Source organism: Scatophagus argus, chromosome 12 (assembly GCF_020382885.2).
Source record: "Scatophagus argus isolate fScaArg1 chromosome 12, fScaArg1.pri, whole genome shotgun sequence".
Taxonomy (NCBI): domain Eukaryota; kingdom Metazoa; phylum Chordata; class Actinopteri; family Scatophagidae; genus Scatophagus; species Scatophagus argus.
Window position 1 is genome coordinate 6,161,094 of NC_058504.1, and position 14,383 is coordinate 6,175,476.

Below are 14,383 nucleotides of genomic sequence, written 5' to 3' on the forward strand. Positions count from 1 at the left end.
ATGTCAGGTTTATGTTCAGGTTTTATCTATATGTGTGTGGGTTTAAAAAATATAGAAAGACTGTTTGTGAGCATCCTGTGCGTGTTGTACGGGCTGTACGAAGCTGTGTATATGTGTGCACGTGAGTGAAAGAGTGTGTGTGTGTGTGTGTGTTTGTGTGTGGTGGGCCTCCAGCTTGTTTCATGTGGTTGGTGATAAACTGCTGTGACATTTCCCCACTCTAAATCTCTTAAAGAAACGGGGAGGAGGTGGCTTGGGAATGAGAAGATAGTCTGAGAGAGTACACACTCAGACGCACACGAGTGCACGCGCACACACACACACACACACACACACACACAAAAGCATATATGGTCAATCAGAATGCAGCCTTTACTGTTGTCTATAGTCCTGTTGGTATTACTGTTACTTACCAGAATTCTACACACAGAGACACACAAATACACTATACTTATGGGATTCATGCTCACTTAAGCCTTACATCCCATGGGAAAAGTTTGCATTTAGTCTAACACTTCTGTTGTTCCTCCCAGAGAAGGCTGTAGCTGCAGGAACAAAAGTATTCCTCAGTGTTCCTGCTGACATACTTAATAGCAATTATTGATAAATGGTCCCATGAGAGTACATGATTCCCTCTAGGTCGCTTATTTCCAGTGAAGGGAAATCTTAATGCTTCAGCATACCAAGACATTTTGGACAATGCTATGCTTCCAACTTTGTGGCAACAGTTTGTTGAAGGTCCTTTTCTATTCCAGCATGAGTGTGCTCAGTGCACAAAGCAAAACTCCATAAAGACATGGTTGGATGAGTTTGGTGTGGAAGAGCTTGACCGGCCCACACAGAGTCCTGACCTCAACCCCATCAAACACCTTTGATATGAACTGGAATGGAGATTGCGTGTGAAATCTTGTTAAAAGCCTTCCCAGAAGAGTGGAAGCAGTTATAGCCGCAAAGCTGTCTGTGTATTTAGAATGCAATGTCATTACAGTCCCTATTGATGTAATGGTCAGGCGTCCCAGTACTTTTGTCCATATAATGTATAGTCTGACTGCTTTTAAACACTGCAACCAAAGTAATTTACAGTGAACCTGAATCATAACTGCATCATATTAGACATGTTTTCTAGTGCTTAATAATCTGGTGGTACTTTAACACCCGAGGAATCGTAGGACAAAACAATACCTTCATTGGACTAATTTCTGATCTCGTTAAAGCACCTTGTTCAGAGTGTCTACTGTATAGCAACATTTAACAGATTTTTTTTGTCGATACAAAAACACGTAGTCTAACCCAGCAGCCTGAATATTCTTTAATCTGGGTGGTCAGACCTTCTTGCTGTAATCACAGACCCGGCTTGTCTCTGCGTTTATACTGAATGTGCAACAGTTAGTGTAATATCTTTGGCAGCCCTACATCACAAGATTTCTTCCAGATTGCAGTGAAATTGAGTAATTCTAAACAAATTTAGATGTAGGTGAAAACTTGTGCTTGATATTGAACATTTGGCTGGGGAAAGTTAATGTGGTTTCACCCATTGTGTGTAAACAACAAGTGAAGTTAATATCCCCTAAAGTATTTCCTTATTTCCTGCGGAGGCCAAGTGCTTTGAGTTTGCCATAAGGTAGCGTGACATCATCGTACTTTTTATAATGGGTGCTCAGACTTTGTAACATGGTTGAATGAAACAGTTATTAGACACACCAGGACCCCCACACATGAAATCAATACATGTTTTCTCTATTTCCTCCACCTCCCTGTCGATGAGTAATGCCTGATACGGACCAATATAAAAGCAATACCTCATCCGAGCAATATGCCAGCATCGACTCGCCACGCCATGTGTTTGGCTGGAGATTCCCTGCCTTTTTAAACTTCATTCAACAAATCAGCATGCGGTTGATCCCTCATTTGGACAAATAAACTCTGATAGTTATTCAAAGTTATGTCTTGATGTAGTTTACTCCAGAGTTTATGAGATATGCTTTTCTATCAGGGTGGAGAAAATGCAGCTTGACTTGAATAAACATGCCGGTTTACTGCTGGTTGGACTGTAAATTATGACTGATGGTCTTGAGTCAGGACTGTGCACATGCTGGCTTTTGTGTTTTGGTATTGTCGCTACGAGTGCATAGCTCTTTACCTGTGTTTACCCTCTATGTATCTGACATTGCTCATTGTTGTCGGGTGTGTGTGACTATGTGTCTTCAGTATGTATTTGTGCTTGTCAGTGTGTGATTGTGTTGGCTGAGAGTTCTGACTTTTTTTTTCCAACTCTCATTATTTTTTGTAGTATATGTGTAGATTTGTGTGAGTCTTCCTGTGTATAAACTGAATTAAGTATGCTGGATGCATGCAACAGATCATTTAATTTATTTTTAAGCTAAGTCATTTTTCCTGTTGAAAGAATATCAAAACTAAGAACACAGCCTAGAAATCATGGTACAAGCTAAACTTCATGGAGAAATTGGGTGGTTACACTTCTCAGTTGTTGTGTTGCATTTTCCTGATAGTTTTGTATTGCAGATATTTTTTTGATTTGACCTATTTTCAAAAAATAAAATAGAATAAACACACCCACAGAAACAATTTGGTGTGCATGTCCATAAATGCATCTGTTAATCTTTCTTACCAAGCATGTTTCATCCCAACAGGTTGTCCGTGCGCTTACGTGTTTGCATGTGTGTTTGTGTAAAAAGCTGGCGTACAAACCACAGATTAATGGGTGCAATACAGCTGCATGTCTAAACATTTTCTTTGAAAGAATATTTCAAAACAATTCAAAATTGACATAGCGGGCCAGATTTTTTTCTCTTGTGACAAGAGCTTCTTCCTTTGCTTGATTTCTTTTTTTAAGTATCTCTCTCACTCAATCCATCTTGTCATTCTGAGTCACTCTATCTCTCTATCTTCCCCTTCCTTTCTGTATGCTCCCTTTGCTGTCTCTCACATCAGCCGTTTGTTTCCCCCCTATAATCCTCCATCCTCTCCTCCTGTTTCTCAGGAGATGTCACTCCTAACATCCTCAGACAGAAAATCTAAACACACGTATCTGCACTCCGTCCCATCTGGAAAACCTTAAATCACCCCAAAAACATGACAACACTCAAAAAGCAGGGAAGCGAAAAAGAGGAATATTCATTACATTGGGAGCGCCACTGGGAAGACAGACGAGAAGTGATCCCCTGAGGAGCTGAAGAGGGATGGGTTGTTAATTGTTTGTTTTGGCTCACTGTATTGTGACGTTTGTGAAATGCTGCATGTCTTAAACTTTCTAAACTTTCGCTTCATGACAGATTCATTTGCTCGTTGTACTGATTGCTTGTTTATACAACCAATTTTTAAAAAGTGCAAGTGTCTCTCTCAATGTTTGAAATCTCTATCTGTGTTTCTGTCTGGCAAGCAGCTGATTTCTGTGTTTGCGCCGTCCAGAAAATGAGATTCATCTGGCGTTTTTTTCTTTTGGCTTGAACCTCTAGGTCAGCTTGGAAAGCTGGGTGTGGAAATGTGTTCCCGGCTTCGTGACTGTCCCTCAGTTTGACATTTAAATGAAAAGATTTTTAAGAAATTACTACTGCACCTGTAATGTTACTGATTATTCTTATTGCCTTATTGTTTAGTGTTGGGAATAAGTACAACTCTTTTCTCTGTTTTCATCGCTGTAGACATCTGGAGGACAACCAAATCAGCGTCGTTGAGAGAGGAGCCTTTCAAGACCTCAGACTGCTTGAACGACTGTAAGTAAACCATTTTATCCCGCCACCTGTAGTGTGTGAGTGAGGGAAAAGAGGCACTGCAAGCTAAAGAGCTGATGCAGACTTTCTGGGGTATTTTAGTCCTGAAACAGAACCCACAAAGCTGCAAAAATGTCCACACATAAACATTCCAAAATATGCATACATGAGAATACGACTGATTGTTGTTTTTGTTGATTTCATCAAACATGCACACACTTTTCCTGCTGTCCACTCTGTAAGATGCACACACACAAAGATATACCAAGAGCATACCTGGATGACACTCATATCTGTCCACTTCACACAAATCCCTGGAATCTCTCATAGATGCCTTCTTCTGTGTGTGTGTCTGTGTGTGTGTGTCAGCTCACACTGAGGCTCTAGTCAACAGAATCAAGGAGTCGATGCACAACACACTTCCCACACACACACACACACACACCTGCATGTTTATGACTGTGGGGGATGACAGGACAGCATGCAGGTTTGCAGGAAGACACGTCACGATATTTCTGGGGGAGCTGCAAATTCTCTCCCTGATGGTTCGTTAGAGTTGTTTCTTGACGTCTCACACACACACACACACACACACACACACACACACACACACACACGACAGAGAGACATGTATCCGACGCTGGACAGAGGAGACGCTGAGTGGCAGCAGCATGTGTATTTTTCTAAATGGAGTCCACACATCCAGTAGTGAAAGTGAGAGTTGATGGGCTGCTTCTGTGTTTAAAAGGCTCAGTAATGTGGTGTGTCAGGAAGGGTCAGAGGTGAGGAGGAAGGAGCAGCGAGGCAACAGCAGGCAACGTAGTTGTGTGAAGTTCAGAACACAAGACACAGCATTTCATTTATCTATGTGAAAATGTGCTTCTAGCAGTCGTAATCTTGACTGGATCTTATATGTAAGATAGCATACGGAGAAAAGTAGTTTTCTCTGTTTTGGATGGGAACGTTAAAGAGACAAAGTGTGCTGTCCCGATGAAAGTCCTGATTTACTTCAGTGATAGCGAAATGCGTTTTAACATGCTTAGCTGACAGGGTATCTGATGTCGTGCCTGTCAGGGTGAAAGTTTAGGGCTAAGAGGTCATGGTGCTGAGTTTGTGTGATTTATGGCGTCATGATGTGGAAAAACATGGAGCTTATATATTTAGCTCCTTTGGTGAAGACATTCATGCATGTCGACGTATGAATTATGAACCCAGAAAGTAATGATTAGGTATTTTTTAGTTCTGTGTAAGATTTTAAACAGGTATGTATTTTTTTTTCTTTTTTGCAATAAAGAATTACAGATTTTTTAAGAAATTTTTTTTTCTCACAAAAATATATCAAACTCCTGGATTTGGAATTACTGGCCCAGTGAGATTAGTTTTCTTCGTTGTCCAAACCATTTCTGCTGGACCTCACTGAGATTCTGACTAATGCGGATAATTTTCCAAATTTTAAAAATATGGTGCCCATGGATTTGTGGTCTGGTAATATTTCAAAGGTTCCAAAAAGAATAAACTCATCGTTACTATTAGAGAATACACAAAGGATTCTTCTCTTAAAAAGCAGAAGTGTTCTGTGAGCGAACGTCTTAAAATGACTCATAACTGTAATAGCAGCCGATCATGAGCTTTGCTTTCGTACCAGCAGTTATTTTCTAGGAGCAGGGGTCAATTATTTCAAATGGAGGATATCTCTTTTTGGACTGCAGCTCTGTTTCCATTGGTGCACGCGGGATTGAAGTCAGGGTCTTATTATCATTATCACAGGGGTTAAAAGGTTGGTGTCTGTGTCTTCTCCAGCACAGATTCTACTTTGTGACCCCGTGACCCTGCACCCGCCTTTTCTTTTTCTTTTTCCCCCTCCACGCCTCGTTTCTCAGCCAAATGCTTTGGTAGCTTGATAACACTTTCCCTCCCTCCTCACACTGTCTTCATTTATCTAGTCTCTGCTGCGGCCCACCGCACCCTCCTGCAGCACACACTCAAACGCACACACAGACACATCTTTCGCTCTCACACACTCTATCGCTCACACACATGTCGACCTGTTGGTCAACACCAACGTTTCTCTCCCTCCAGCTTCCTCTGCCGTTCAGTTCTCTTGTAAAAAACACTTTGACACTCAAACACTTTGACATGTGTTCATTTCATGGGTTGGTTCAACTTACTCCGGTGACTAATGCTGCTGTATGCTTCTCATTTTTGACTATAAACAGTCCTGTATCATAGAAAGAACTGATTAATTGGAAACATCATAAAAATTACAAAACCACATAAAGGTAGTGATGAAAACCTAGATTTGATTAGATTTGAGTACATTACATCCAGAGGGTCTTAAATAACATTTCAATCAATTCAGCTTATTTTGTATAGCACAAGCAAGTCATAAATTAAATGCAACTCCAATACTGAACAGAAAAGTTAATAAGAACCTGAGTTAAAAAAAAACAGTGAAACTGGTTTCCCTCATTTGCCATTGCTGTTTGTTTAATAATCTAAAAATCATGCTGGTCTTTTATTTGTGCTGGCCCTGGTAGTTTCTTTTCACATTTTTTCACCATTTATCACCTTTAGCACATAAATCATTACTTTTTTGCATATAAAGAGGAAAAAAGAGTATGTTTTTTTTGTGTGTGTGTGGTGTGTGGACATCTTTTTTTCAGTGGCAAAGGAGTGTTTATGGAGGCTACATGCTCCTAACCCTACGGCTCAAAAGGCTTCTTTTCTCAAGAGTGCAAAGCCTCTCTCAGTATTTTTGTCTTGACTGATAGTAACGGATTAACGCAGGATAATACCAGTTTTATCACCTGGAAAATTGTCCTGTCAGAACGAAATAGTTCTCTGAGATTAGGTTTACTTTGGACATTTGAATACACTGTGGTTCACTTGGCAGTTTTGTAATTGCACAATTGCTGTTGTATTTCAAAAAGTGACAAAACAGTTCAGATATAAAACATACAGAAATTGTGAGAGTAGTGAATTACACTTGAAAAAAAAAAACTAGTCTATTTTTTAGTGGAGATTACTGGAGGACATCAAGACCCCAAATGTGTTCCTCCCTTCACTCCCAGTTCAGAACACATACAGGGATGATAGTGATAACTGGATTTAGAGAGCTTATGGCATGATAACCTGTAGCTGACACACACACACACACACACATCACGATAACCTGTAGGTCATGATCACAGGAAACACACAGACTTTCCCATGAGTTTGACCTTTGAACCATGAACCCTCTGACCTATAAGGTGATACGGTTGCTCAGTTGGTGATAGTTTAGTCAACACAAAGCATGAATCTGAGAGATATATGAGTGTGTATTTTTTGCCATGTGAGGTTTCTCTTTTACTGTATGAAACGCTTTAACTGTAATATATTTCCTTTGCTTTTCACTCCACAGTCGCCTGAACAGAAACAAACTCCAGTTTCTTCCGGAGCTTCTCTTCCAGTCCAACCCCAAACTAGGACGACTGTGAGTCCATTTTTCTTGTTTTTTCGTTCCTCCATCCAGTGATCCTCAGTATCTCTCTCTCTCTCTCTCTCTCTTTCTCTGACTCTCTTTCTCTTGGAAAGAGAGTCTGTTCCTTTTGATGTGTTACGCGATCCTTTTGAAAACACAGCCGCCGTACGACGTCAGAACTTTTATCCGGGTTGAGGGTTCAAGTCCCACTCCAGGTGACACAGTGCTGCTCTGTGCTCCTGTTGAGCGGTGAAAAAGAGTGTGTGCGTCCAATGCATCTGTATGTGTGTGCTCACACAATTTTAAGAGGTGAAAGTGTGCCTGGAGTGAATGTTTTGCTTGGACCTGTGAGGAAATTTTATTCAGGAATATGGAGTTTTCCCAGAGTATTTCGAGTGTAAGAGCAGGTCATACTGATGCAGAGAAGCTTCCCAATTGCCCTCCTTTTTTCTCTTTTTCATCTCACATTCCCAGACTCTCTCTCTCTCTCTCTCTCTCTCGCTCGCTCTCTCTTCTGTCTTTGTGCATTTCAGTCCCATCGGTGAGCCGACCCTGTCTGTTCCTTCCCCTGGGCTTCCTCTGTCTGCACTCCTTCTTTCCACTCAGGTTTTCTGTTTGTGTTGTCCTCTGAGAGTCCCATCCAGTTTAGGTTGAAGGTTGAAACACCTTCTAAACTTTATAGCTGTTGGTATTGGTACATGCTACCTGCAGGTAGAGGCAGAGATAGACACATATTCCCTGTGTATGTGTGTGTGCGTGAGTGTGTGTGCACGTACCACTTGTGCATGCTTTCTTTTGGATGTATGTGACTCAAGTCATTATTGTGTGGATTAATGGGCTTATTTGTAAGTATGTGCATGCCTGCACCTTATTTACTGTAAATAGGTACATAATTACAAACTACATATCAGTGTTTATGTATGTAGTGTGTGTGTGTGTGTATGTATGTGCATTGCAAGGTGTTAGGAGAGGGAATACCAGCACAGGGACATTAAACATCACACTTGTCTCACTCTATTTTATAATATTTCTACATGGCGAAACGGCTTTTGAAGCTACTCTAACCTTCCTTTTGTTGAAGAGTACACTGTTCTTTTTCTGGTCCCTTAGTACACCACTTCGTAGTTGAATTGGCTGTAGGACTGAAAAGTGGGTTTAAAAAGGTGGCAGGTATTGTCAGCTTGGATTCATTACAGTTACAGTGTAATGTAATGGCGTGCCATTGCAGTGTCACAAAATAGCTAAATAAACTATTCAAGTGTTGCATTATCACCTCCTTCTACCTTCAAAGCATTGCAGGAAGTAACATATTCAGTGGTTTATAGGTGGAGCAGGATTGTGTGGGACATGCTGATCGCTTGGACAAACGTTGGGTAAAACTGCAGCAGTGTTAGAGAAGTTTCTGTTTATCGTTTTGCTGTAAAACTTTGACGCTGTTGAAACTTCATCCTCGTAAAGGAGAAGCTTACAAACTCACACAGCCGCCTTTCAAGCCTGCAGGAATAAACATAATAAATAAACATAATAAATGGATTCCTGAAAGTGACAGTAACTCTTCAAGGATATTTGGACAAATGCTGTTCTTATTGTAATTTTGAGTTTTATAACTTATTTTGAAAATATCTAAGTCTAAGGTACACAGCCTCTTCTGCCCACCGTCTTCATTAACACATTAACACCAGCCTTTTCTACAGTAAATAACGGATCAATGTAACTTCCACTGTTCAGTGAAATCTGCATATATTGTTGTTTTTATGTTTTGAAATAACTGAAGGGTGAAAAAGTCTTTTCTGTGAACAGCATATTTCCTTTATGTCTTTAGTGGAAAAAAAGATCTTCAAAAACTCACTGAATTGTCTAAAAAGAACGCTGTTTTTCACAATGAAAAGTTGACATATATGCTTCTCATTGAACATTTAAAATATTTCTTTTTCAAAAACATCATTTCATTAGTCATGTGAACTTTTATTTTGCCCTAAAGGAACAAAAATCCTGCATCAAAAACAATAAATGCAGTAATACTATAAGTGGTTTCTGATGATGACAATAAATAAAGTTTTATTTCCCATTTCCCTTTCTCAATATGATCTCTTGTGTTGGCAGAAAGACCACACAAAGATGAAATCTTCTCAGTGGGGTGCACACTGTGAAACCTCTATTTAAAACTCCGACAGACAGATCGTGTGTTTCATATATTAGTGGTGATGCGTGATGTATTGCTGAAGACAGCGAAGTAGACTGTTATGACTGAAAGCAAACTGTCATTTACGTCAGCAGTGGCTTCCAGGATCACACACAGTCAAAACCCCTCATGTGAACATCGGGGACACACACAGTGCAAACACGTGTGCTCCGTCACACACGCATTAACACACACTCTTACTGTGTTTACCTCTTATTGCAACTCTTTGTCTTGTTCTTCGTGAGTGGCAGTCTTATTTCCTCCACTGCCTTGCTTACTATTCTATAAAACCTCTAAGTGGTCTCAATAGCTCTTATTTATCGCTGGTCGAATATTGATCCCCACAGAGCTCTCAGACAACTCAGTAAGAGAGTGGAAAGGGTGAACGTATTCCAAACTTAACATTATAAATCTCATGTTCTTTATATCCCTGCTTTGCCATCAGCACAATCTAAATTACAGTGTCTGGAGTTTCCTCCTGCTCTTTATTTTTTTTCTTCTCTCCACTTTTCTTGTTTTTCTCTTCCATTTTCTGGTACTTTTCATCCCATCTATGCTGTGTTTTTCCGCAAATTAAGGAAGTGGCGGTAATGTAAATAGCAAGGCATGTAGATGAAAGAGCGTGTCAGGGAGAAAGAGGAAGAAATGCAGGTAGTGTGACAGCAGGAAAAGTGCAAAGAATGTGGGAGCCTGAGAGAGAGAACAACAACAGGAGTGGAAGGAGGAGGAGACAAGGAGATTTGCTGGTGGCTTTCTGGTTGGGTTCGTAACCTTCCTCTCTGTCAGCCTCGGTTAGATATTAAATGATGGCAGTGTGATAGGAATTACCTCTTAACCCTCCTATTAAAGCCCTGTGGTCTGAGGTTTGGAGACGGGAGGAGAGGGAAGGAGCTGGACTAGCATTAAGGGAAAAGAAGCATGGGTTGGTGGTTCTACTTTTGGGGAGGGTGGGAGGTAAGGACAAGAGGTATCAGGGTGGATAATAGTTTTTACCAGCGTCTGGGACTCTGCCGAGATCAACGAAGCATATACGAATCGGAGGTTGGCTTCGTGTCTTGTTGGAAAATGTTCTAATTGAGCAGTGCGGCTGGTGAGTGTCTGACAAAGACAGATGAACTGTAGGTATTGGGGAGGTCATGTGAAGGAGGAAGATGGATGGATGAAAGGATGCTGGTGGAGGATGAGGGGAGCGGGTAGACGGATGGAGGGATCGGAGTCTGTGACCGCACTAGGTGCTCGGTAGGGGGGGTGAGAAAACAAAGATAGGGCTGATGAGATAGATGGATCGTGGACTGGAGTCTGTGGGTTTGAGTGTGTGCAGTCTGCGGTCTCTGGGGGTCGTTTCCCCCCACGGTTTGCAGAGACTGTGGTCTCACAGCACATGAACCAGGACACACATGAACACAAGCACTAAGCTTGTGGAATACATTTGCTCAAAAAACGATGAAGATTTGGTTTGAAAAGCAACAGTCATGATGGTTCGAATGGAAAAATGCAAGTCATTGGTTAGAAGGCTTTTGTGCGCCGGTGCATATTACAGCGTATCAGGGGGGTTTACTTAACTAAGTGACTTGATGGCTGCTGGTCTCCTGTCTAATAACACTGACCCAGACTGAGCCTCATCCTGCCATCTTCTCTTTCCGCTCTGCTGGCTTGTGCATGTGTGTGCATGTGAAAGTGTGTGAGTGTATGTTGTGCGCAGGGCCCCTGCATTTGAACCATTCGCGGCTCGTGAAGCACCATCATTCTCCCTCATTAAAACGGCTCAGGTTACGGTTGATTGGTTTGCATGAGAGGAGAAGGGTGCGATGAAAAAGAAAAATGAGAATAACGTCAGACACGAGAGATATTTCCTCTTTTCCGTCACTGCTTCAGAAGGGTCTCACATGCTATTACATAATGTAGGAGGTGATTTTTGACCATGTTTCAACATTTATGGACTGAAATAAAAGCACCGTCTTGCTCTAAATGCAGTCCACACCTCAATCACCTAAAATTTGAACTTACTGAACTCTACTACTTAAAGAAAGACTGTGTCATCTTTAAAATACCTAATAATACAGTAACTTGGACAATTCACGACTGCTGCTACTGTCTTGCAGCTACGTCGTCTTAAATTGGTCATGTGATACGGACGCGCCGGCTCATCTGTCGACTCCAGGGGGTTGTAAAATGCATCACAGTGATGATACCAGCAGCCAAACATTCAGAACTAAAACGGTCTTTGGAAACTTAATAAAAAGAGAAGTGAGTTTGTGTCCAGAAGGATGCTGGTGAAGGATTTTATCCAGTCGGTGTCCTTGAGACTGATGCTTAATGTTCACTCACTGCCGGCCAGTCTGGATAGCAGAATTAGATACATTTCTAAAATGTTAAAGGAAAATGACCAGCAAGACTCTCATGGTCAACAAATCGTGACATGTAAGGTTCAAATCCCTGCACTGATGAGACATGCACCATTAGGTTACCCTTTGAGCAAGGCACTTAACCTCCAAGTGCTTCAGTGCAACCTCCAGATGTGATAGTGTGGACCTCACCCTCCCTTGCTGCTGGAAATGCAACTTTTACTGGTTAAATCAGTGGAAAAGAAGCAGGACAGAAAGAGAGAGAGAGAGAGAGAGAGAGAGAGCGGCAAGAGAGAGGGAGGGAAGGCGAGAGGGAGCGGGCGGTCATTTGAGATGTCTTTTCCTCCTTATTAAGTTAATGGAGAAAGACGAGGAGGTTGCCTTTAATCTTGGCTAATTGTCCATTTAGAGGCGACTGCCATAGTTTACCTGCTGGAATGTAATGGTTAGTGTTACAGGAAGTAGGTGTACTCTGTGTGTTCAGTGATTGGCTGCGACAGACAGGGGCTCAGTGGTGATTGGTGGGAATGGTCTGATGGGAGAGGGGTAAACTTAAACCACCTCAACTCGTGTGTGTTTTCCTGTTTTTCATCATCACTCATTTGCTCTTTTTCCCCTTTTTCTCTCTCTGCGCATCCACTCTCATTATGTTACACACACACAAACAGCGTTGGTGTTTGCATTGCTGTCAGGTATTGTAAGATTGTTTTCTTATCACTAGGCTTCAGGCTCGTTGTTTGGTTTTCACGCCACTGGGTGCTGCGAGAAACAAATAAATCTAAAACACACACAGGAGGACACACGGTCACCGTTTTGTCTCTCACGCCACCTCTCCTGCTGATTTATCACCACAGGCGATTGATGCAGAATGGCGGGTCTGCTTGTGTGGGTTGATGTGTGTGAGAGTGTGTTGGTGCACAGTCGACTTTTCACAAAACCACACACCCACGACAGAACTTCCTAATAATTTAGCATGACTCAGAAGTACAAACCATGGTATGCAGCTGCACCACAAGGCTTGTTGGACCTGACACACAGACTGCACCCCGGGGTCCGTGGGCAAAATACAGAGTGTGTGTTTCTAAGTTTATCAATCTTACTTACATTAAATCTTACTTGACCTTAAATGCTGCCTAAAACAAGGGAAAACATGGCAGTTGGTTAAGATGGCTCTGGCAAGAAGCTGCACCAGGAGGACCATAAGCCAGGGGAGAGCTGCACCACAGGGCCCACACTGAGATTCACTGGTATTCAACATGGGGAAGACTTTCACAGAGGGAACCTGACCAGAGCCCTTCTAAAATAGCTCTTAGCAGCTTGTGCATGTTTGTGTGTGCGTTTCCCACAGCCCAGACGGCAGTGCGATTTTGTCCCAGGACATATTTAGATAAATACATGCTGCAGAGATACCGAAAACCGAGAGAGTGAGAGATGGAGTAAATGGGAGCAAGAGGGAGAGAGAAAATTATATTAGGATTATATCATACATTCCTTCATCCCCTTCTAAAAATACCTTCCAAAGTTAAAGTAAAACATCTGATACACTGATTTCCACAACATCGTCGAAACAAGACACCTGTTTCTGTAATCAGGGAAGGGGATTAAAGAAAACTCATTTCCCTGCTGAGATTTCTTCTGCAGAAAGTCAGTGTCTTAGCCATGTATACACATAAATGGATCTGTAATTGGCTTTTTACAGGTACATGTCATGTGCAGGGACAGTATAACACTAACAGCAGACAACGGTGAACATCCTGTTGTTGAAAATTACTTTTTTTTCTCTTGCTCTGACTGCTGTCCAAGTTTTAGTTTTGTGTGTGTGTGTGCGTGTGAATTTCATTTTATTGTGCGTTGCTTACACTCACACGCCAATTCATTGCAAAGTTTGTGAATGAGAATGTGAAAGTTTGGTTCTCTTGCTGTTAAAAGCAAAAAGTGATGTGTGTGTGTGTTCTTCCATTTGTGTTGTGCTACCACGGAGTTTCTTTGCAGGGTGAATTCACCATGCAGGCAGTCTTAAAGGTCACAGTGGCGACACCTTTCCCTTTCAGCTGCCTACTGTAGCAGCTAGTCAGCGAGCTGCCGTAGGGCCAGAACCTATGAAATGTTGGTGGGAGGCTGGGGGCCTGTAGATATTTTTTTTTTTGTTGTTGTTGTTATGGCAAAGAATTTTTATATGCTTGTACTGAAATAACACAGAGGCTGCATGTGGTAGTAATTTAACCTTTCAAATAAAGGTGAGTTGGATGGGGGAAGTATACTAGAGCTGCTAGTACTCGTATTTAAAACTCAGCGACTTTCTTCTCGACTTGTTTCTACTAACGGGCGATAAGGATGCGTCAGAGCAGATGCTGTATGTCTGTGTGTATGCTTGTGTGCTTATGTTTGTGATTGTGACATGCAATTATGGTATACAAATGTATGAATATACTGCATGTACTGAGTGTTTGTGTGTACAGCTGGTGTGTGTGTGTGTGTGAATTCTTATGCATGGTCCTTTATACACACTAATGTGTAGTTTAGTCATTTGTGCCTCTGCTTGCGTCTGCATATTTGCTTATATGTTTGTATATGCCTTGCATTTGTTTGTACATGTCTACTTATATGCATGTCTATGGCTTTGCCTGTGTGTGTGTGTGTGTGTGTGTGTGTGTGTGTGTGT

The 14,383-nt window shown here is 41.7% G+C and overlaps 1 protein-coding gene across 1 annotated transcript in view; it reads left to right on the forward strand.

Annotated features, from left to right (window-relative positions):
* Positions 1 to 14,383, forward strand: part of slit3 (slit homolog 3 (Drosophila)) — a 227,626-nt gene that overhangs the window by 18,719 nt on the left and 194,524 nt on the right. The window contains exons 3-4 of the mRNA XM_046405716.1: positions 3,663 to 3,734; positions 7,135 to 7,206. Coding sequence (XP_046261672.1) covers positions 3,663 to 3,734; positions 7,135 to 7,206 — 144 coding nt within the window. The remainder of the gene's footprint in view (positions 1 to 3,662; positions 3,735 to 7,134; positions 7,207 to 14,383) is intronic.